Here is a 24,353-nt window from a genome sequence, read left to right as displayed (position 1 = left end):
CTAAAAAAAAACCCCCAAAAATAAAGGGAAGAGGAAAAGCAGAACAGAGGCGCAAGATGAGGGCCAAATGGATGCAATCTTCCATGTTGAAGTTTAGTGTTTAGTGCTAGAAAGCTTTGTTGGATGTGGATTTGGTTGTGACTTTGCCTTTTCTGGTTGACTGTACGAATTCCAGGAAATTCATTGTTTACTCAGGCAAGGTGTTTCTGCTGATAAGATTTCCTCCCAACTATCACCATGGGCTTCTGCACTTTTCGAGTTCTTGCCGTATTTTATCAGAAAGCAGGTGCAGTTTCTGTATGTGTTTGAATTGACTGTTAAAAAATGGCACTAACTCTGTTTTGATGAGGATAGTGCTTACACCCAAGGCTTGTGATTTTGCAGCTTCTCCTGCACCCAGAATCAGATGACTCTGCTCAGCTATCACAGGTAACTAAATTTGATGTTTGTACGCTGCTGCTTGATGACATTTATGAACTATCTGTTAGTTGATTGTCTTTAATGCTTTCCTAACAGATTGAAACTGAGAAACTTATAGCTCATCTCGTTGAAACAGAAATGAACAAGCGACTGGTAAGTTAATTTTATTTCCTTGTATTCTGAAATTCAACATGTTGCATCTAATGATTCTTCGGGATCTCTAACAAGTGATTGGAGAGTAATTTTGAAGTACAATATGCTGTAAGGATTGGGGATGATGTTTGTGCAAAAAGATATTGTGGAATATCCTAAAAGCTCTAGGAAGTTACTTTTCTCCGTTCTGCTGGGTAACTATAATGAGATGATGTATATCTCAAAAGCTCAAAAATCAGTTCGATAAAGTTTCCTCATTGCACAAAATTTTCATTTTCAGCCACTGTGAAGGTTTCCTTGGATGGAAGTCAGTCCCTAATGATCTTGCCTGAGGATCAGTCGTTCTTTTCTTGTTTTATTTTCTTAAAGATCCTTGATGTTACTTTGCTTTAACTTCCTGTGCTTAGGAGAGAGTAGAAAAAAAGAGTGCAGTTGCTTACTGCCTTGATCAGTATTCCGATCTTTTAAGAATGACATCCTTTTTCTTCTGTCATTTTACAGAAAGAAGGAACTTACAAAGGAAAGAAATTTAATGCTATTTGCCATTTCTTTGGTTATCAAGCAAGGGGTTCATTGCCATCAAAATTTGATTGTGACTATGCCTATGTAAGTTTTGCTGGAGTAGCTGTATTTTCTTTCTAATTTGCATTTTCAGATACATAATTCTCAGAAAACCAAACACAGGTACTTGGCCATGTTTGCTACCATATTTTGGCTGCTGGTCTTAATGGTTACATGGCTACTGTGACCAACTTGAAAAATCCGGTCAACAAGTGGCACTGTGGTGCTGCTCCCATATCTGTAAGATTTCTCTTCAAACTTTTCTGGAGATGCACCCTAAGCTTCCACTTTTTTGAAGTTCTGAGTATCCATCTTCAAAAATGATTTACTCTGTTTACTGCTTCATTACTGCAGGCCATGATGACTGTTAAGCGCTATGGTCGTGGCCCCGGGAAAGCATCAATTGGAGTACCTGCTTTGCATCCTGCTACTGTAGATTTGAAAGGCAAATCATACGAGTATGTCAAACTTCTGACTTGTTGCTTGTATACATTTTCAGCATAAATGAAGTAGGCATCAGATAAAAATGATATCTTTCTTAACGTTCTTTTTGCATCTAAACAGCTGGATCAATACTTAAACCTGTTGCTGTACCTAATTTCTCTCTTCATTTTGGTGCAGGCTGTTGAGTCAAAATGCGACAAAGTTCTTGTTGGATGATGTTTACAGAAACCCAGGTCCCCTCCAGTTTGATGGCCCTGGTGCAGATGCCAAGGCTGTTACTCTTTGTGTTGAAGACCAGGATTACATGGGTCGTATCAAGAAATTGCAGGAGTACCTGGACAAGGTGCTGAATTTTGAAACAGCATATCTGCTTTTTACAAACTCTGTTGGCTATCATTTAACTTATCTCTTTTCTGACTATCTTATGGCATGCTTTGTTATCTTATTTTCAATTTTCTTTCCCAGGTGCGTACAATTGTGAAGCCTGGATGCTCACAAGACGTCCTGAAAGCTGCATTAAGTGCCATGGCTTCTGTGACCGACATTCTTTCAGTGATATCCTCACCCTCAAGTGTGAACACACCATTTTAAATGAGAACTATCATCTTTTAACATTGAGATTGCTTTGCTTTTCTTTTATTCCCCTCCAAGGTTCTCTTCTTGGATTCAGGGGAAACTTGACTTAGATGCAGAGCAGTTAGTTGATTGTGTGATAATATAGGTTTCCATCTTTGGCGGCTGTCTGCTTCTTTGTTTTGCGCTCTTTCTTTTTCCAGTTTTGTAAAAGCCAAATAATGTTGAGAAGTTTGTACCTTTTGAGGTTTGTTGAGGGATCCAAACATTCTTGGTTAATAACATATAGTATTAAGTTTTGAGGAGTTGGGAACTCAATTTGAAGTTCCTGCTGATGCTGAAGACCATTTGAAGCCAGCAGTTATTTTTGATGTAATTAGTGGCGTTATTGGCACTGGAGTTTGAAATTTCTCATTTGGCAAATTCTCTTAAGCATGTGATTGATTACTCACCTCGAAATATATCCAAGGCCTCTGCATGAATGGCTTCCTCCTCCTCCCTGATGGATGTACGCAGGCCTATTATCTATTTTCCCCTATAATTTTATACAGTTTGGACTTTGGAATGGCCTGCACTCTTCTCTCGCCCTGTGGACCCGAGGAGATTTTGTTATTTTACTTCTTCCTTCAAATTAATTTTTTCGATGACTAAATTGGTTTAGACTATTTGGTTGAAGTCGAAAGAAAGTATTGGAATTTAAGTTGAGATAAAGTTTGTGTCGTGTTTGAAAATGAATTTTACTTGTAAAAGAAGTTGAAAATTTATGGGTGTAAATTTGCAGTTCCTTATTTCACTTAAAATAGAATTTTTAATATTTCGCCAAAGAGTATTTGCGCATATTGAATCCCAAAAGCAATATTTACCAACGGCATTTTATTATTTTAAATGTCTTTCTTAAACAAAATCAAACTTGAAAATAGAGAACCCCTCTGTGTAGTATTTTCAACAAAGTGAACACGTTTAGTAGATTTATTCGGGTAGGGAACGTTCATGTTTTTTACAATTTATGAGGTGTTACCTCCATTTCAGTTGGAACCATTGTTCGATCAAGGTATTATTATTTTATTATAGTAGCTAACGTTAATGCTAGATCTAATTTTTTTTTAATTGTGTTATTTCTTTTAATGCGATGTCTTTCCAAATCAGTAGTTTTTTTTCTTTTTCCGTTCAACAACTAATTTTTCTTAGGTACTAGTACAATCATACTTAGCGTTTTTATATATAGTCTTTTCACTATTTCTCTTTATGCATGTCTTTTCATTGTTTATTAACTTACAACATTAATGCTAGATCTAATTTTTTTTTAATTGTATTGTTTCTTTCAATACAAAGTATTTTCGTATTATTTGGTTCGATAGTTTCTTTCTCTTGGGAACTTAACTTTTATCCAGTGTCTTTTCATTGTTTATTACTTACAGTAAGTATAACGTACTAAGTCTAATATTTTTTTAATTATATTGTTTCTTTCAATGCAAAGTCTGGTCATAGCTTTTTTCGTTCGATAACTTCTTTCTCTTGGGTACTAGTACCGTGCTTAGCTTCTATGTAAAGTCTTTTCATCGATTATCATCTGCGAGGAAGCAACAAAAAGTAACCATCATTATGAAACCAAGGGAGTACCTAGTTACATTTACAATTGTTTGAATCTCCTACATCTCTATAAATTATTAGATGGAAGTCACGTGTACAATAATGTATTCATTTTACTTGCTAACATGATTAAAGTTGGAGAAGCAACTATTCTTTTCACCTTCCTCTTCGCTAATCAAGACCCAAAGTTGTTGTCCTCTTCTCTTTTAGCCTTATCCTTCCGTTACACATACATTTTTTTGTTTTTAGTTACCAAAAATAGATGAGAAAAAACCCTAGCTCAACTCTCACATTGTTTGGCATATGAAATATATTTTTTTCTTTTTTTCTACATTGCAATTCTGAGTTTTCACAAATTATTTAAGAAATTTTGATTTCATGAATTTTCATGATAAATCCACTTAGTTTTTCCCCGTTGAGAATTGACAGACTTTAGATTTCTTTAAGTACATGTATATCTGTGATTTGTTTGTGATAAATCTACATAAATTTTTTGGACTTTGTATTAGCTCTATATTTTTATGTGCTAGGTGCTCCTAATTCTACAAGTCTTAAAATCCTCAAAGCAAGTGTTACTACTTTGGTTGCTCTTGAGAAAGCGCGGACCGATCTACATGTTCATCAGTGCATTTCAGCAACTCCATTATAGCCAGATGTAGATCGGTCCGCTCCAAGGGTGGCTCAAGGGGGAGACAAGTAAAACCTTTGCTTTAGACCCCCTAAATTTTAGGGCCCCAAAAATATTTTTAGTTGTGAATTTACTATCTTATTTTCGCTTAGACAATATTAAAATTTATATAAAAAATAAAAAAATACAAAATCCTTATCAAAATGGAGAGAAAGGCTATCTATTTTTCAACACTAGAAATATTTTAGAACTTTGAATTAAGATACTCAAATTTTCATATTGATAAATAGTATTTTTTACAATAAGATCCAAGATAACGAATTGTAAATACGTGGCTAACATTTTATTAACTTGGATTTTCTTACCAATATGAATATTAATATTATATTTTATATGATAACTACACGATAGACAAAAAGAAAGAAAGAAAAAAGAAACCAATGTTATATTAATACTATATTTTTCAAGATAACTATACAACAGATAAAAAAGAAAAAAAATTAAAGTCCCTTATTAAAATTTGGCTTTAGGCCACAAGTTCTATTGAGACGCCTTTGGACTCCGCTCTTTTTCGAGAGAAATCAAAGCAGTACCACTTGCTTTGAGGGCTTTAAGACTTGTAGAGTTAGGAGCACTTGACACATAAAAATATAGAGATAATACAGAGTCCAAAAAATTTATGTAGATTTATTACAAATAAATCTACAGATATCATGTACTTAAAGAAATCTAATGTCTGTCAATTCTCATCTCGGAGAAACTAAGTGAAATTTTTGGCTCATTTATAGGCCAAGTTGGCTTTGCATTTATGTTATGTGGAGGAGAGATGCATTTCCAAAACCCAGTGATCCCTTATGATGTTGTTCCTGTATTTGTTGGGTTGACAATTGCTATCTTTGTTGTTGCTTTCTATTCTGCATGTTACGCATTGTATATCAACATAGATACAATGCAGCCTCATGTCACTGATTTGGACAATAAAAAAAGAGCCGTAGCAGAGAAGGCATCGCTCATTTTGGAATCAGAGACACCACGACAAGAATCACCTCTTATGGGGAGGGTTAATGAAGTCAACAATGGAGAATTGAACCTTGAAGTGTCTGAAGATTCTGTGATCGATAGGTCTAAAAGAATTGTGAAATTTAGAGATGGAATAAAGTTGAAGAGAAACTACTGATTTTTGGTATTCTCTAGCATAGGATGTGTGGTAGCTTATGGAGAGATGATATGCTTTATTGCCTACTACACACAGTAAGTAACATTTTTTCTCATACTTAAATAATTTAGATGTGTGTATTAGGATGCAAACTTTGTTAGAAGATTAAAGCTTTCTAATTGGTTTTTTCTATTTGTGTTCAACTGCTAAGAGTGGGTGTAAATAAACTATCAGCAAAAGTGAATGACAGGAGTGCGTAAAGTGAATGAAAGGAGTACCTGAAGAATGTGGTCTACTTTTGAGTTTTAAACACTAAGTTTATTTGAGTACTTTTAATTAGTCTTAAAATCTAGTTACCATGTATGATATGGTACTTATTTTGTTGTGTTTATTCAGTTGTGTGTTTTGCTAAGAAACTTTTGATAGAATCTCTTTTGACAATGCAATGTAAATGGGTTTGCCAAAAATTTTATGCAATGACAAGCCACTTTGAACTAAAGAAAGAAGATGTCAAAAAAAAACATCCACAAGTCTGCCCTCCCTGCTTTATCTAATGTTCATTTCTCTAACAAGAAGTTATTGGTATTATTATACTCAAGGGCGGCCCAAACATATGTGTGACATAAAGCCAAAGTTTAATTTGAGGCCTAAATTTTTTTTTAAAAAATTATTAATAATATTTTATAATCGATTTCCTCTAATAATTTCTTTTTATTTGATAATATAACCAACAAATTTAATCTATCTTGAGACATTGAATCTTAGGTAAGATTTTATCAATTATAATCTTGGACTTCTTTTCTTTGAGGCAACTTTTATAGAAAAACTCTACTTTTATATAAAAAAGTACTAAATATTATATTTTTAAATACCTATAAATCTATTATTTCTAAAAAAAATGGGGCCCCTCAAATTTGGGGGCTTAAGAAAAAAGCCTTATTTGAATCTACATTAGAGCCGGCCCTATTTGTACTTTCTTCTGCTTATAATGTCTTGCTTTAATACCAAGATAACCTAACGTTGACGGAAACAAGTCGTTTGCTAGCATCGAATAGGGCCTCCTACGCAATACCCATTGCATGGAGACACAAGAGACTTGTATTCTATATGTGAAATAAAAGTTGTCTTTTAGTGTAAAAGGATTTCACGAACATTCAATGATCCGTGTCTTGTCTCCTTAAAATTTTTATAAGAAACCGTCCCTCCCTTTTCTCCTTGAAAAGTGTAATCATTTTGTTGTCCATTTATGTATGTTTTGTACCAGACCGAGATTGACTCTGAGTTGGAGCTTGTGTTGCTGGACTAGTGGGGGTTTCATCTAATTCTTCTTCCTCATTAAGAATATCATTGCCAAATTGTCTTTGTAAAATTTCATGATCTAGTTGTTTTCCCAAATTAATATTAAAAAATGCGAGGGATTGTGAAAATGAAGTTTTATCAACATGAGTCATTTCATCTATATGTTTTCTAATTCTAGGAGAAGGATAATTAGGATTACTACAACTAGCACCTTTACTACTTTTTTTTAATGGGTTGATTATGCCAAATACACTTTTAGGAGCTATAATTTATATACGAAAATAAATTAGAAAAGTTAACACAAAAATTAAACACACAAATGAAACACGAAAATAGAACAAATAAAGTAAAACAAAATTAAATATTAAAATTAGGAGATGAAACGAGTGCACCGTGATTAAATATTGAAACTTGAAGAAATTGTCCAAAAAATTACTCCAAATACTTGACGGATTAATTTGAAGCTTGAAAGTTGCTCCAAAAATTTGCCCAAATACTTGAAACACAGTTGGTTGTGAGAAAATTGAGATAAGAATATAGATAGAATGTAAGAGATTTGAGAGAGAACGATTGATTTTTGTAGAAAAGATGAAAAAGGATGGGGTATTTATAGTTTAAAATAAGGCAAAAGTGTAATTAATAAACTTAGGAGTTAAATTAAAAATTTGGGGGTAGGGGGCGTTTTGGGGGTAGGGGACCAAAAATGGCCGTTTATAGCCTTTGCCAACGGCTAATTTTGCAAAGAATGCCGTTGGCCAACGACTCTTTTTTTAAAAAAAATAATCACGTGGGCTGGCGGGACGAGATGTTAATGGGCCGAACCATAGAGACAAAATGGGCAGCCCGTCCCAGTAGAAATGGCATGGGATAGTCACTTTTCAACATGGTATTTAGTTTTTATCCAGTATTTTTAATGCTGAGCAAAAATAGCCACTACTCTATTAAAATTAATACGAAAAGACGTTTTTACCTTTTCTTCATGAGTGCTGTGTAAATATTAAGGACATGGTGTCCTTAACATTTACATGCACATATGAAGTTAAGAACGCCATGTCCTTAACATTTACACTGCACATATGAAGTTAAGGACATGATGTCCTAAAGTTTAACAACGGAAGGTACAAATACAAGACACTTTGTCCTTAATATTTACACAACATTCATGAAGTTAAGGACACCATGTCCTTAATATTTACACAACACTTATAAAGTTAAGGACACTATATCCTTAACATTTATACTGCACACATGAAGTTAATGACACAATGTCCTTAACATTTACACTGCACATATGTAGTTAAGGACATGAAGTCCTAAAGCTTAACAACAGAAGGTGCAAATACAAGTTAAGGACATTATGTCCTTAGCATTTACATTGCACACATGAAGTTAAGGACGCCATGTCCTTAACATTTACATTGCACATATGAAGTTAATGACTGATGTCCTAATTTAACAACGGAAGGTGCAAATACATGATACTTTGTCCTTAATATTTACACAACATTCATAAAGTTAATGACACTATATCATTAATATTTACACAACATCCATATCTAGAACATGGTATTTTCGTCCAAGCGAGTAAGAATTTATTAAGCACTGACTAAAGAGTAAATAAATTTTAAACAGTGGCTAAAGAGTAAAGACATCTCTAATTAGTAGCTCCGTCTACTGTGGGCCCAGTCCTGTTTAAGATGGGACCAAGATAGAGATGGGCCGGGCCGACCCGTCCCGTTGGAGGGGGAAGTGCATAGTTAGCCATTAATTAGAGATGTCTTTACTCTTTAGCCACTATTTAAAATGTATTTATTCTTTAGCCAATGCTTAATAAATTTTTATCCGCCCGAACGAAAATACCCCTGTACTAGACACGAGTGCTGTGTAAATATTAAGGACATGGTGTCCTTAATTTTATGAATGCTGTGTAAAATATTAAGGACATGGTGTCCTTAACTTCATGAATGCTGTGTAAATATTAAGGACAAAGTGTCCTCTCAAGTCCTTAACTTCATATCTATAGTGTAAATATTAAGGACATGGCTTCATGTGTGCAGTGTAAATGTTAAGGATATCATGTCTTTAATATTTACACAACACTTATGTAGAAAGGGTAAAAATATCTTTTCGTATTAATTTTGATACAGTAATAACTAATTTTGCTTAACATTAAAAACACCTATAAAAACTAAATACCATATTAAAAAATAGCTATCCCACGCTATTTCTACCCCTTTGGACAGCCCTGAGTTGCAGTAAGTCAGTAGTAATCTTCCTACTTCATGGGAGGAGAATCTGGTAAAGTCATTGTATTATTTCATTGAAGCCTTTAACTGGATGAGTACGACTTCTCGCGAGGTGGATTTGAGTTTACTAATGGTTTGATGAGCAAAAGCCAATTGCCATATTCTTCCTGAATAATGCTTTTAACTATGATATGATGCTCCCCGAAAAAGCAGAAAGTGGGGAGTGTTTGCATTTGAAGTTTCAGTTATGTATTCGCAACTTTAGAGCCCAAAAACTTGTGAGAAGAAAGTGCAACAGGACGAATATACAAGTAGGATACATTGACGTTGTTGGAAGCAAGGGACGAAAAGGACTAAACGCAGATGAGAAGGACATTTCTTTAGTTTCATTGCATTGCAAAAAGATCATAATTCGGCTACGTATTTGATTTTGCCAAGTTCTCATCCTAGTTTCCACGGCACTCTTCTTCGTTCGGGTGTCTTCAACAAGTGGGATTAAAAGTTCTCTCTTTGATTCTCACTCTTTGACTCTGAATGATACTTTGTAAGACATTTCACACTAGTGAAATTCCCTATCTTTACCTTTTCAGTCATGAAAAATGCGGCTGCTGCCGTCAAAACGTCTTTGCTAAACCAATCAGACACTCGTACCATTGCCAACTTTTACGCAGTCCAGCTCCAATTTCTTTGCCGAGAGAAAAAGTATGCCAGCTCAGCTTTTGCTCTTGTTCGATCAATCCATGGCAACATGATTACCTCCGGATTCAGGCCACGAAGCCACATCCTTAATCGCTTAATCGACATTTACTGCAAAAATTCCGGCCTTGTGTATGCAAAGCACCTGTTTGATAGAATTCCCCAACCAGATGTCGTGGCAAGAACAACAATTATTGCTGCATACTCTGCTTCCGGTTACCCCAAGCTTGCAAGAGAGGTTTTTAATAAAACCCCATTAAGCATCCGCGACACTGTTTGTTACAACGCTATGATTACAGGCTATTCACACAACAATGATGGCCATGCTGCTATAAAACTATTTCTTGATATGAGGTGGAAAAGTTTTCCTCCTGATGAGTACACCTACACCTCAGTGCTTGCAGCTTTAGCTCTTATAGCTGATCATGAAATGCACTGCGGGCAGCTGCATTGTGCTGTTGTGAAGTCGGGCATGGCGTCAGTTAAGTGCGTCGTCAATGCACTTATATCAGTCTATGTAAAATGTGCTTCATCACCCATAGCGTCATCCGTGGTGTTGATGGACTCAGCAAGCAAATTATTTTATGAGATGCCAGAGCGGGATGACTTGTCCTGGACTACGATTATCACAGGGTATGTAAAGAATGATGACCTTGATGCTGCTCGGAAGGTGTTTGATGGTATGGATGAGAAGTTGCTTGTGGCATGGAATGCAATGATCTCTGGCTATGTACATAAAGGTTTCATCTTCGAAGCATTAGATATGTTAAGGAAAATGCAGTCAGCAGGGTTGAAGCCAGATGAGTTTACCTGCACTAGTATCCTCAGTGCTTGTGCCGATGCTGGATTGTTTCTTCTAGGAAAACAGGTGCATGCTTATGTTAGACGAACAGAAGAGGAAATTCATGTGTCTGTACATAACGCTTTAATAACATTATATTGGAAATGTGGTAGAGTCGATGAAGCAAGAAAAGTTTTTGATAATCTAGCCTTTAAGGACCTTGTTTCGTGGAATGCAGTTCTATCAGCATATGTAGGTGCAGGGCGGATTAATGAAGCTAAATTATTCTTTGATGAGATGCCAGAGAAGAATTCTCTGGCATGGACAGTAATGATATCAGGATTTGCACAAAATGGAAAAGGAGAAGAAGCTCTCAAACTGTTCAACCAAATGAGACTACACGGGATTGAGCTGTGTGACTATGCATTTGCAGGAGCTATTACATCTTGTGCAGTGCTTGCAGCACTAGAAACTGGATGCCAACTCCATGCTCAGCTTATCCAGCGTGGATTTGATTCAAGCCTTTCAGCTGGAAATGCATTAATAACATTTTATGGAAGATCTGGGGTCATTGAAGCTGCACGTACTGTGTTTCTCACAATGCCTTGTGTAGATTTGGTTTCTTGGAATGCATTAATTGCTGCCTTGGGACAGCATGGATATGGTGCTCAAGCCATAGAACTTTTTGAACAGATGTTAAATGAACATATAACTCCTGATAGGATCAGCTTTCTCACAGTTATATCTGCTTGTAGTCATGCAGGATTGGTAGAAAGGGGACGACACTACTTTAATATAATGCATAGTGTTTACAAAATAAATCCAGGAGAAGATCACTATGCCCGTTTAATTGATTTGTTGTCTCGAGCTGGAAGGTTATTAGAAGCAAAAGATGTGATCCAGACTATGCCTACTAAACCTGGGGCACCCATGTGGGAAGCTCTTCTTGCTGGTTGCCGAACTCATAGGAACGTGGATTTGGGGGTTGAAGCAGCAGAAAAACTCTTTGAGTTGACGCCACAACATGATGGAACCTACATACTTTTGGCTAATACCTTTGCTGCTGCAGGCCGGTGGGATGATGCTGCTAAAGTGCGAAAACTGATGAGAGACCAAGGGGTGAAAAAAGAGCCTGGATGTAGTTGGATTAAGGTTGAGAATACAGTTCATGTCTTTTTGGTGGATGATACTGCACATCCTGAAATTCAAGCAGTGTACAACTACCTGGAGGAGTTAAGACTGAAGATGAGGAAAATGGGATATGTTCCAGACACACAATATGTGTTGCAGGATATGGAGGCTGAGCAAAAGGAGTATGCTATATCAACTCATAGTGAAAAGCTGGCAGTTGTATTTGGGCTCTTGAAACTTCCTCGTGGAGCCACAATTAGGGTCTTCAAGAACCTACGTATTTGTGGTGACTGCCACAATGCAATTAAATTCATGTCGAAGGTTGAGGCAAGAGAAATCATCGTCAGAGATGGAAATAGGTTTCATCATTTCAGGGATGGTGAATGCTCATGTGGGAATTATTGGTGAGATATGGGATAATGATTACTGTCACCTAATGAGTGTCTTGGTTTCTGTGGAGATTTGAAGAAGTCATTCTGGAAGTGGTTATGTTGCCAAGGAAAAGTTATAGCATCTTCGGGTATTAAAATGTAAGACTTCAATGCTGAAGTAGGAATATGTTGCTACGTCTTGTTTGACTGGCATTTTGAAAATGGATGTGCATTGTGAACGTTTCTGCTTTGTGTTCCCTGGTGGTGAATGCTCATTGGATACCTTCTAGATACTTAAGGCATAATGAACTAACGAGATAGAGATTGCATATATCTTATAGTTATACACGATTGAGTAACTATCAAACAAAGAACTTGCAGCTCCTTAATGCTCCCAGTTTGTGAATAATGGAAATGCCAAAGGGTTGAGTGACTCTCTGCTAGGGGAAATGATACAGTTGAGTTTCTAGAATCCTCAAGCATATTAGCGAAGAAATATGTTTCCATGATACAAGTTTCTATAGCACGCACTTTATTGAAATAATATTTCTCGCACTATTTGATCTAGATGTTCCTAGGAACTTCCACCCCACATTTCTTGCCTTTTTATTTCTTTTAAGTTGAATGAGTTAGTTGATGGGATTCTCTTTATGTTTTACGTTGTCATTGGTTTCAAGTTTTATGAATTCATTGTACTGCGTTCTCCCCGTTGTCTGGTCTTTGATTATAACCACTCATCATTCCTTTTAGCTAGAATTTTGATTTTTCTTATGGTTTGGGGCATTTCCTGTATCTACATGCTGAAACTTTCCTTGTTTACCTGTTTTCTCTGACAAATATGATGCTTTTCTTTGGTTGCAGGAGTACAGCTTGCAACTCATCTATAGATGGGCACCTTCATGTCCTACAGTGAGTATAATCCATTTGTCAACCATATTTAAGTTGACGATCTTTCACATCCATTGGTTAAAACAAGCATAGAGCTGAAGGCAGACTTAGTTTTCCGCGATGCTCCTTGGTTGGCACATTTGTATCTTTAGCAAGTGATCTGCTTTTTCTGGGATCTAATTGGACTCAATAAATTCAAGTGGTGCTCTCCGTTCGTGACCATTCTGACAGCTGTATGTTCTTTTCAGGATGCTCTGTGATAGCAGATATACATGTAAAGGTGTTTTCCCCTAATATTTGGTGCGGATCGTTTCCCCTAATAACTAGACCAGCCACTTTTTAATAGAATTCTTTGAAGTGGCCTTATTTAGGATTGATCCAAGCCACTGAAAATTATTGTTTTTGGGGATCATTAAGTGTTCGTGAAGAATAATACAATATCTTAGCAAACTCCGATATCAAGCTGGCATTCAAATTCATTCTTAAGACGAGTCAAAGGATTTGATAGAGGTTACAGATACTTACAATTTTATCACTTTGGTATTCATTTGCCTTCTTTTTTTGTTGGTCTTTTAGGTTTACACACAAATTTGTTTACACATACGTTGTACACTTGTACTTGTCTCTCTTGGAATCTGACATTTGAATGCAAGCACATGTTGTAATTTGATAGGAGGAAATAGAAGGTAAAGGACAAAACATACAGAACATAAATGGACAACAAATATATACAAATGTCCTAATGATTACATTCTTTAAGAAGAAAAGAGAGGGGCGGCTTCCATTTTTGATGGAATCCTTTTACTAGCCAAAGTACTAAAAGACAGCTTTCATTTCAAATAGAATAGAAGTCTATTATGTCTGGCCCTACTCGATGATATCAATGTAAACAGACGGCTTATCTCTGTTAACATAGTAGGCTATCTTGATGTTGTAGCAAGAAATCATAAGCAGAAGAAACAATAATACCAACAATTTCTTGTTAGAGAAAGGAACATTAGAGAAAAAAAGGGAGGAGAGACTTGCGGACAGTTTTGAGTCTTTTTGACATCTTCCTTTCTTTCGAGCGAAGTGGCTTGTAATTGCATAAGTTTTCTGGCAGAGTGCAGACCATGGAGCAAGAAAGAGTTGAGAAAGCACGTCATATTGTGGTGCTAGCAGATCAGGGACAGGGCCATATTAACCCAATGCTCCAATTCTCAAAACGCCTGGCTTCCAAAGGAATCAAAATCACAGTAGCTACCACGCTCTCCAATTCCATGGCCATGAATGCTGCTTTATCTGACTCCATAATCACTTTTACATCTATATACGATGATTGCTCTGAAGGCGGGCTGGTCGGCCCAGGGGGTTTCAAAGGATTTCTAGACAGATTCCAGGCCAGTGGCTCAACAAACCTAACTAAATTCATTATGGATCAAGAACAAACAGAACACCCAGTTAAGTGCCTTGTTTATGATGCTAACATTCCCTGGGCTTCTAAGGTAACAACCCAATTTTGCATAGCTGGTGCTGCCTTTTTCACTCAGTCATGTGCTACTGCTGCTACCTACTATCCCTTGTACTGTGAGCTTTATGAAAAGACTTGTCTTTCCATGCCTAGTTTTCCAGTCATGACAGAATTGCCGAAGCTCAGGTTTCCAAATCTGCCATCTCTTGGTTCTAGCACTGGTCGGTATCCCCCAATAATCATGCACATACTTGGCCAGTTTGATAACTTTGAAAAGGCAGACTGGGTCCTCTTTAACTCCTTCGATAAGTTGAAAGAAGAGGTAGATACACCAAATTTCCTCTGCTCTTTCAATCCGTTCCTCTTAAAACATAATAGCTAGTCTTGATTATGTATGCACGCCAAACTTGAGGACAATAAGTTAACCATACTTCAGGCTGCTAAGGTATTGTATAATTGTCGAAGAACTGTAACTTGAAGAACTTATAGCACGCATTTGAATCGTTGTTCTCATGCTTTAAAAAATTATATTAACTGCATCAAAGTAGATAGAAACTTAGAGCACTAGCTTACTGGAAATTAATCGGACTCAAGTTTAATGGTAGGTAAGGTATACATTTGCTATATACCTGATTCTAAAGAAGGATTGTTTGACTCAAGTTCATGTGAATTTAGGTTGTCGATTGGATGAAGAAGCTTTGGAATGCAGTAACGATAGGTCCAACTTTGCCATCATTTTATCTTGACAAACGAGTTGAAAATGATGATGAGTATGGCTTCAATATTCATAAGCCAAACTCTAGCAGCTGCATAGAGTGGCTTGACAATAAGAAGACTGGTTCAGTCGTCTACGTCTCTTTTGGCAGTGCAACAAATTTGAGCGCAGAACAAATAGCAGAAGTAGCTGATGCTCTCAGGCAGAACAACATCACATTCTTATGGGTGGTGAAACCTGATGAACAGAGTAAGCTTCCCCGCGATTTCACCGAAGCGACATCAGAAAAGGGATTGGTTGTGACATGGTGCTCGCAGTTAGAAGTACTATCACATCATGCAGTTGGATGCGTCATATCACATTGCGGATGGAACTCAACCATAGAAGCAATAACCTTTGGTGTGCCTATAGTTGCAATGCCTCAAATTTTAGACCATATAATCAACGCGCATTTTCTGGAAAAAGTTTGGGAGGTCGGGTTGATAGCTAAAGCAAATGATGGTGGGAAAGGCGTTACTGCAAGTGAGGAGATATGCAGCTACATCAGGGAAGTTTTAGAGGGAGAGAGAGCAGAAGAAATTAGAAAGAATGTTACTAGCTTGAAAGAAGTAGCTAATGAGGCAATTGACAAAAGTGGAAGTTCAGACAAGCATATTGATGAATTCATTGCACAGCTTGATCCTGTCTACTTGAGACATAGATCAAACTGCAACTGAAATTGTATAGTTTATCTGACTTATGTTCTGAAGTATACTCTGATGTTTGATTTGCTTTAACAATGTATTTATTCTGGTGATTGAGCAAGCAAAATGGTCCCCAAAAAGTCACCATATTTCACCAGAATTTCGATTTTTTGATTGAATGGTGAAACACTGAAAGAGTTACCAGATTCTTGTTCCCTAACTCTTCATATAGCCAATGTCTGTAATCAATTGACGGAAGTGGTAAGAGATGTTGTTTTATGTAATATTGATATTACAAAAAATATTTAAGGATAAATCTAATGTTGTTGCATGATGCATTTTGGAATAGAGACGAATTATAATCGTCTATATTGAAGATTATGTCATGTATCCGAGGAGAGCCCAATAAATAGATATTTAAGTAATGATTATAAGGCATTATGCAAAAGGAGATTTTATTTCTAACAAACTAAAGCACGGGATTGATGATATTTGATTTCGTAACAGGAATTTTTCCATTCTGACTCGAACGCACGACCTTTAAAATATATGTTTACTATTTAAACAATATAAATATCTTTGTACTATTATAAGGGTTAGTTTGGTCATTCTAGTATTTTTAATCCATATATTACTAAGGCAGAATGACCTAAATGGCACCTATACTTGTGCCACTTTGTTATGCCGGTCCTACTACTTTACTTTTTTTCATCCAGATACTTCAACTTGTTCAAAATCTATATTTTAAACCCCTCTGACCATTGACCAAGCACATGTGGCAAAATAATGATTGAGCTGGACAAAGTGAGTGTAATTCACGCGAGCGTGAATATGAACATTTGAACAAGAAATTATTAAAATAAGAAGAAAAGTCATTAAATAAAGTAAAAAAAAAGAAGAAAAAAAAGATATGTCTCTTTTTGTACCTCCCTCCCCCCCTCCCCCCAACGCTTCTTCTTCTTCTTCCACACTGTACTCCCCCCCCCCCCCAAACAACAACACTCTCCTCCCCTTTTGTTCCCCAGTACGCTTCTTCGTCACCGACCCCCCCCCCCCCACACCCAACAAATCCTTCTCCCTTTTCGTTCCCCCCGTACGCTTCTCCCCTCCTACTTTTCATCGCTGATATGCTCTGGAATTTATATTTGCTTCTTCTTTTTCAAAGAAGTTGCATTTGGCATAGCGATGCAATAATGGTTGCAGTGGATGGTCCAGTAACTGAAGGTCCAGATCCAAAGTCCAAAGAGATTGGTAGAGCGCAAGACATGTACATAAATTCACAGTTAGATGATAAGGGACTGCACTTGATGTTTTCTGTTATTTTCACTGATGGGGAATTCAAAGGGAGTACTTTGGAGATTCAAGGTGCTGATCTTTTTGCAATGAAGGAGAGGGAAATCTCAATTGTTTCAGGGACTGGTTTTTTATGATTTGTTAAAGGTTATGGCATTATGACAACTCACTTTATTGATATTCCTAATCTCAGAGCCATTCTTAAGCTTCATGTTACTGTCAAGCACTATTGACGTTTACTAGTTCTATTTATTGGTAGTTTTGTGGGTCCTATCCTAAGTTAAAGTTGCTTCATGATTCAATTTACAATTCGAATTGTAATGTCTAGGTTGATAGATTTCATGAAGAATTTATGATGTTGGAAGATTTTTTTTAGGCAACTATTTTCTGAAAACTATTTGGTGATGTACGCTTCTCCCTTCCACAGCTTCTTCTTTCTCCCTTCCACCTTCTGGTTGTGAATGGAGAAGGGATATGAGATGGACAAGGAAGAAGAACTCTGTGAATTTGAGGGAAGAGAGGTGAGGTTGAGGTATTGAATTTCTTTTTCTTTTTCTTTAAGGAAATAGTATATAATAAGTGTTTCTAGTAGATAAAATATAATGACATGGAATATGATGTGTCATCCACGTCAAGCAAGTGAGATACACACACGGTCAGAGGGGTTTAAAATATAGATTTTGAACAAGTTGAAGTGTCTGGATAAAAAAAAGAAAAGTAGGAGGACCGGCATGACAAAGTGACACAACACCAACCATAACATATCAACTTTTCCATTGATGTATATGATGGATGTTTCTCTGTTTTGAAATAGTTTTAGACTTTGTTCGAAGAACTAAACATAAAATTGTTAACAGCTCTACGACTGGGTCGTCTTTGTAAGCAAGGGGCAAAGCTACACTTTGGTAAGGATGGTTCGTTGGAAAATTACACTGTTTAAATTAGGTAAAATATTAGGTTTTAGAAGTATATAAAATATATTAAACACCCTTTATCGGGATTGTTTTTACTTCTTTCGACATAACCTTAAGTGATTGATACTTAAAGTTGTTGGTGATTGGTTTGTTCGAATTCTGCTGTTTATTGAATTTAAGTTGGAAGCTTTAAAAATCGAAAATGATTATAGGTTCGTTGGTGATCAATTGGAACATGAGAGAACGGGTTGAGTTCGAAAATGAAATTCGCCGATTGGAATATGATTTGTAGTGTGTGATTGAGCTGAAAAAATAAAGTAGCTCCTGACTTGCCAATGTTGAGCTTTTTGTAAAAGAAAATTCAGCTCAATCATACGTAAAGTTTTGCAATTTCGATCGTATATGCCTAAAGTTAGGTCCCAAGTGGCTAAACTTGCAAATTTTGATACACTACGATTATAGCTTAAATAAATAGTGGTCCCAAAATCGATTACATGTGCACAGAAGGGATGATTTGACTCTAAAGCTAAAAATAAGGGACCATTTTGAACTTTTTCTCAACATTATCGTCCAAAATAAAAACAGTACTAAAACCGAAATCCTGACATAACTGAACAATGTAAGGAGGGAAAACAAAAAGGAAACCCTAAGATTTATGTTGTCCGAGCCACACTTCCCTCATTTCGCAGAGGCTTTTTACCTTCAAACCCTCTCTGCAACTTTTGTAAGTTCCTTTAATTAGTTATTTATTGCCATATTGGTGTGTTTTTATCTTTTTGTTAATTACTTGATTGATTCCTTAATCTTTGCCCTTTCACGTGATCAAGCTTTACCTAAACTTTGAATCATGTCCATGTTTTAATGTTTTTGAGTTTCTTGAACCATTATTATAGTACCCATCTTTCATGATATATTACAATCGGTTGTTTTTCTGCTTTAATTTGCAGGTACCCAGGTCATGACACTAGTTCAATGCTTCACAGAACTCTTGGGTTCACTATTTAATAAAAGGCCAAAATCATGCGCAGCCACCTAAACTTGTTCGGATTTTCCTCTTGGATACTTTATCTAAGACTTGTTCCTATTAAACACTTATATTATTCAAAATTTATACCTATTAGACACTTTTTGCTGACATGGCTTGGTGTGTGTGATACACCTCCACTTAGAGCGTGAGATGTACTTTTTTTAAGCTTTTTTTTTTAAATCTCTTTCTTCTTCATTCTTTTAGTTTATTTTTAAATCTCTTTCTTCTTCATTCTTCCTTTGCCGTAGCTTCTGCTCCCATCACCACCATTGGCGCCATCGCCGACACTGCTGCCGCCGCCATCCACCTTTCTCTTCTTTCTTCAGTCACCTCATCTCCTCCACCATCGCAGTTGTTTTAACTTAGGATCTGCCATTATCGCTGCCACCAAGCAGTTTTTTCCTATTTTTCGAACCAGCACCACCCCCTTCTGCCATCATCGTCATCGACGCTGCCACCAATCCATTTATCACTTTTTTCATCTTTTTTGGTTATGAAAACCACCACCACCATCTCCTCCTTTCACTTTGATACTGACAATCACCACCACTTTGCTCGCCGGGAAAAATGGTGATCACCACTGCCGCCACTCTTTTTCTATTCTCGTTCTTCTCTTTTCCAAAAAATACTAGATCAAAAACTAAAAATATCAGATCTAAAACTACAAATGAATTAGTAGTAAAAACCAAAAAATATGTGGTTAGAGATGGTGCCTGATGGATTTAGCAAAAGATAGGAAATGGGTTAAGGTGGATTCGGTGGGGTTTAGAATTAGTTTTTTTCTTCCTTAAAAATTGGTTTTCTTTTTTTCCCTCATAATTCATTTTGTTAATTATTAGTTCGGACTCAAATGCCAAATGTCATCAGTTAATTCGTCAGTTTGCCACATCATTGGCGAGTGTGTTACACTCTCTTTATTTTTTTGCCAGTTATCAAAAAAGTGTCTAATGGGTACAAAATTTGAATAATATAAGTGTTCAATAGGAACAAGCCAAGAGGAAAATTTGGACAAGTTTAGGTGGCTGCGTATGATTTTGGCCTTAATAAAATATGTAGAGGTGATGAGGAACTTGCTGAAATTTTCGGACGTTTGCCTAATTGTGTCGTCATTGATATCCTGAGTAGACTTCCTATTGATTCCCTTGTTAGATTTCGAAGGGATTGTAGGGATTCGAGAGCTTTGATCTCATCACAGTATTTTACCACCTTACATCTCAGTAGAGCTAGACCCATGCTTCTTCTGCATGATTGTTATGATCCTACCAAGCATAAGAAACGGCTTTATGTGCTCGGTGAAAACCTTAATAAGAAGGAGCTGATGCTCACAGAACTTTATCTCCAACCTGAGCTTATGATTAATAAGCACCTAGGACTAGGACAACGCTCCTCTTCTCCTATATACTCTTGTCAAGGAGTTCTTCTGTTTGCTAATAATAACTACTGGCCTCGTACCACTTATTATGTTTTGAACCCGATAACTCAGGAGGAAGTATTTGTACAACATACACATCACCCTGGCCGATTATGTGCTTTTTATTTTTGTCGAGGATTCAAACTTTTTTATGCGCAAGTACGACGCAGTTGGTGTCAGTATTTAGTATATATATTCAAGACACAGACGTGGAGGAAAGTCCGTTCATCATGCACTTTCAACTTTTTGCCGTATCGTCGCTCTCCAGCAATTGTTAATGGAGCATTGCATTGGATCGTGTACACTTACTTAAAAAAGGACCTTCCTAATTGTGCAAATGGAATCATGGTTTTTAGAATGGATAAGGAAGAACTCTCTGCTATGCCTCATCCTGGAAGTGTGTGCAAGGCAAAGCAAGTGCATGAAACGATAACTGTTTGTCTTTCTGTCACTTGCTTGTCTCTGAGCTTGCAGTGTATATATGGATCTTGGAGGACTATGAAATGTATAAGGTTAATATCTGCAATACAAGATTCTTTCCTCTTGGTTTGCCTTACGGCGGAGTACCTAGAAACGTTTATTGGTGGATAAAGTTTTTCTATATCCAAGACGGTAAACTTGTATTTTACTACATGGGTAGTGTCTTTTCTTATAATTTAGATCATAAAACTGTGAAGGGATTCAAACTGCCGCAAATGTTATTTGCTTTAGGGACTTATATAAAGAGCCTAGTGGCAATAGCTTAACTCCCCTCACTTCTTTTGTTCTTATTCTTTACCTTTCTAACTTTGGTGTTCTTTAGAGTTATCGTTGGGTTGGTGATATCTAAATAAAGTATGTTTAAGCATGTAATTCTTATATAAAGAGCCTACTGACAATAGCTTAACTCCCCTCGCTTCTTTGATACTCCATTATTCTTTACTGTTGGTTCTTGATAAAAGAAATTAAGGGAAATAACTGGGAAGATGACAAGAAAATAAAAAAATATACTGAATAGATGTAAAAGGAACTGAAGCTGAAAATACTATATTATTTTACTGCATTTGGACTACAATTTATAAGAGAAATACTAACTTAAAAGACCTAAAAATCAGCACAAAATATGCTGAAAATAATTAACTCCTAGAGACTAGTTCACTCCTAAAGACTAGTTCAAAATTACTTCAAATTCAAACTAAATTACTGCAGTAAATAGCTGAAACAGTAAAATAATTTTACTGAGAGCAGCTTCTACGGCATATTTCTAACACTCCTCCTTGCTTTTGAAGCTGCAACTTCTGAATTTGTCCCTTGTAAACCTTTAACTGGAAGCGACTTTGTACGTAAATCTGCCAACTGATCTTTGGACTTGCAGTGAATCGAGTTCACTTCTGTATTTTGCTGCATCTCATGATTGTTAATGAAATAAGTTGGCTCGTTTTTCAGCTTCATTTGCATCTTGCCTTGAGACTTGTCAACTTTCTTCCAGAATTGCATTTTGCCTTGAGACTTGTCAACTTTCTTCCAGAATTGCATTTTCTGAAATATTGACAACTTCTTCCTTACCTTATTTTCACATATGTCCTCAGTTGGAGAATTACCTGTACTTAGTAGATTCTTTTGGCTCCATTCTTCATCTTCGGTTGGATCAAATGAGAAATTTTTACCTCTCATTTCAACCCTTAAAATCTCAAGTCCAGTTGCATCATAAATGAAACAATATTTATCTTCAAAGGATACTTTAAATCCTTTTTCCATTAGTTGTCCAACACTTAATAAATTTTGATCAATATCAGGAACATAAAGAACATATGAAATTTTCTTAGTACCTGAATTTGTTGGGATTGCAACAATTCCTTTTCCTTTAGCAAGAATATAATCACCATTTCCAATTCTGACTTTCTTATTTCCTATAGACGTGAACTGTTTGAAAAGATTTCTGTCATATGTCATGTGGTTTGTATAACCACTGTCAATCAACCAAAAATCAGACTTTTTGGTTGAAAGAATAGTTGCCACAAACAAGTGATCTTCGTCTTCTTCATTGGCGACTTGGGCATCTGCTTCATGTTTTTGATATTTGCCTTTGCAAATTACAGCTTCATGACCAATTTGGTTGCAAATTTTGCACTTTGCATCTGGCCTCTTCCAACATTTGAATGGTGGATGACCTTTTTTGCCACAGTGCTGACAAGGCGGGTAATTTTTCTTAACATTATTACCCTTGCTTTGAGTTTTGTGGTTGGCTGCCAGGGCTCCTTCAACCATACCATCTTGCCTCATAAGCCTCCTTTGCTCTTGTGCCTGCAATGTATTTAACAATTCTGCCAAGGTAATCTTGGATAGATCCTTTGTATTTTCCAAGGTAGTTATGGATACTTCATATTTTTCAGGCACCGTAACAAGAATTTTTCAACAATTCTTGAATCTTTAAATTTAGTACCAAGCAATCTTACCTTGTTAACAATGCCAAGCAACCGATCATAGTATTCTTTTACAATCTCAGATTCCTTCATTTTCTGCAACTCGAATTCCCTTATTAAATTCAACACCTTCATGCCTCGTATTCTTTCATCTCCTGTATATTCTCCCTTCAGATAATCCCAGATTTTTTTTGCTGATTTGAGAGCCATAACTCTCGTAAAAATTGTTGCAGACACACCAGCAAACAAAGTTGCTTTCGCCTTTGATTTCCTGGTTTTCTTTTCCTTGTGACTCTTGATCTGGGCCACCGTGGGATTGTTAGGCAGCGGAAGAACATCATTATCCTCTTCCACGGCCTCCCAAAGATATAAAGCCTCCAAGTAAGTCTCCATTCTCACTGCCCACAATTGGTAATTTTCACCATCAAAGACTGGAGGAGCCAATTGAGAAAAAACTCATTTCAGTCTCCATCTCACTCAAGAAAAGATTTTACTTAGGTCCCTTAAGAAGATGGCTCTGATACCAATTGTTGGTTCTTGATAAAAGAAATTAAGGGAAATAACTGGGAAAATGACAAGAAAATAAAAAAATATACTGGAATAGATGTAAAAGGAACTGAAGCTGAAAATACTATATTATTTTACTGCATTTGGACTACAATTTATAAGAGAAATACTAACTTAAAAGACCTAAAAATCAGCACAAAATATGCTGAAAATAACTAACTCCTAGAGACTAGTTCACTCCTAAAGACTAGTTCAAAATTATTTTAAATTCAAACTAAATTACTGCAGTAAATAGCTGAAACAGTAAAATAATTTTACTGAGAGCAGCTTCTAAAGCATATTTCTAACATTTACCTTTCTAATTTTGGTGATAGGTTGACTTGTTAGTATTCTGCATAAAGAATGTGTACTTGCATTCAACTTTCTCCAACTGTTGAAATGTCATGAAGGAGATTGGATCCTCCTCCAGGGAACTGTCAAATGTTATCGCGTAAGTCCATAAGCTATAGGGGCGTGCATATATCCTTATCTAAAGGGGTATTTGTCGACCAAATGACTAGAACTTTCTCCGAAACTCTATTATCCTTTGTGATAATGTAAGCTGAGTTCATGTTTAATGATGTGGCATTGTTTATTTGGCACTTTTATCTCAAGCAAAATTACAATTTTTTTTTGGGGATAATTGTGGTGTCAGGGCTAGCTTGTGCAAACCTTGACTAATTCAATGGTTATCTGCTACCTCCCACCAAAATAGTTGTAACTTGTAATTGTTTGATGATTTTTTAATACAAAAATTAGTTTTCTAACGTTGTTGCAATAGACATTTAGTTCAATGACTGACTATATGTGAATTACTCTGGAAAAAAAAGAAAGAATATCTTTTGGTTTGGAGGGTGTTCCATACGGCCGCCAGATGATACTTTAATGTAAATGAGTTGTGCAATTCTTTGTCTGTGTTTTTGATGCTTCAATCGGTCAGCTTGCTTTGCTGGAATTAAGTTTGAATGTTTTCCT

The 24,353-nt window shown here is 36.3% G+C and overlaps 4 protein-coding genes and 1 long non-coding RNA gene across 6 annotated transcripts in view; 3 read left to right on the top strand and 2 right to left on the bottom strand.

Moving 5' to 3' along the window:
* The window catches only part of LOC109230965 (pyrophosphate--fructose 6-phosphate 1-phosphotransferase subunit alpha), a 6,703-nt gene extending 4,130 nt beyond the window's left edge, over positions 1-2,573 (top strand). Inside the window, exons 12-19 of the mRNA XM_019396470.1 lie at positions 176-286; positions 385-429; positions 517-573; positions 1,075-1,179; positions 1,258-1,374; positions 1,489-1,592; positions 1,756-1,921; positions 2,044-2,573. Of these exons, the coding sequence (XP_019252015.1) occupies positions 176-286; positions 385-429; positions 517-573; positions 1,075-1,179; positions 1,258-1,374; positions 1,489-1,592; positions 1,756-1,921; positions 2,044-2,169 (831 nt within the window). The 3' untranslated portion in view covers positions 2,170-2,573. The remainder of the gene's footprint in view (positions 1-175; positions 287-384; positions 430-516; positions 574-1,074; positions 1,180-1,257; positions 1,375-1,488; positions 1,593-1,755; positions 1,922-2,043) is intronic.
* On the top strand, positions 9,085-13,597 carry LOC109230964 (pentatricopeptide repeat-containing protein At1g25360). Of its 2 annotated transcripts, none has more exons than XM_019396468.1 (2): positions 9,085-12,208; positions 12,911-13,597. In XM_019396468.1, exon 1 carries the CDS (start codon positions 9,663-9,665, stop codon positions 12,084-12,086), a length of 2,424 nt encoding a protein of 807 aa, XP_019252013.1. In that variant the 5' UTR covers positions 9,085-9,662; the 3' UTR covers positions 12,087-12,208; positions 12,911-13,597. The 2 variants fall into 2 exon arrangements, with proteins under 2 accessions (XP_019252013.1, XP_019252014.1); XM_019396469.1 differs by having other exon boundaries at positions 9,085-12,506.
* LOC109230963 (UDP-glycosyltransferase 74G1-like) lies at positions 13,760-16,045 on the top strand. Its single transcript, XM_019396466.1, has 2 exons — positions 13,760-14,709; positions 15,063-16,045. Exons 1-2 carry the CDS (start codon positions 14,050-14,052, stop codon positions 15,816-15,818), a joined length of 1,416 nt encoding a protein of 471 aa, XP_019252011.1. The 5' UTR covers positions 13,760-14,049; the 3' UTR covers positions 15,819-16,045.
* LOC109231511 lies at positions 21,661-22,217 on the bottom strand. Its single transcript, XM_019397172.1, has 2 exons — positions 21,912-22,217; positions 21,661-21,872 (listed from the first exon to the last, which is right to left on the bottom strand). The coding sequence occupies exons 1-2, from the start codon at positions 22,165-22,167 to the stop codon at positions 21,661-21,663; spliced, it is 468 nt and encodes a 155-aa protein (XP_019252717.1). The 5' UTR covers positions 22,168-22,217.
* On the bottom strand, positions 22,624-23,030 carry LOC109231788. Its single transcript, XR_002068838.1, has 2 exons — positions 22,866-23,030; positions 22,624-22,713 (listed from the first exon to the last, which is right to left on the bottom strand). It is a non-coding gene; the product is annotated as an uncharacterized LOC109231788 (long non-coding RNA).

The sequence above is a fragment of the Nicotiana attenuata genome, chromosome 8 (assembly GCF_001879085.1).
Source record: "Nicotiana attenuata strain UT chromosome 8, NIATTr2, whole genome shotgun sequence".
NCBI classification, from domain to species: domain Eukaryota; kingdom Viridiplantae; phylum Streptophyta; class Magnoliopsida; order Solanales; family Solanaceae; genus Nicotiana; species Nicotiana attenuata.
Note: the sequence above shows the minus strand (reverse complement) of the source record. Positions and strands in the feature narration are given on the sequence as shown.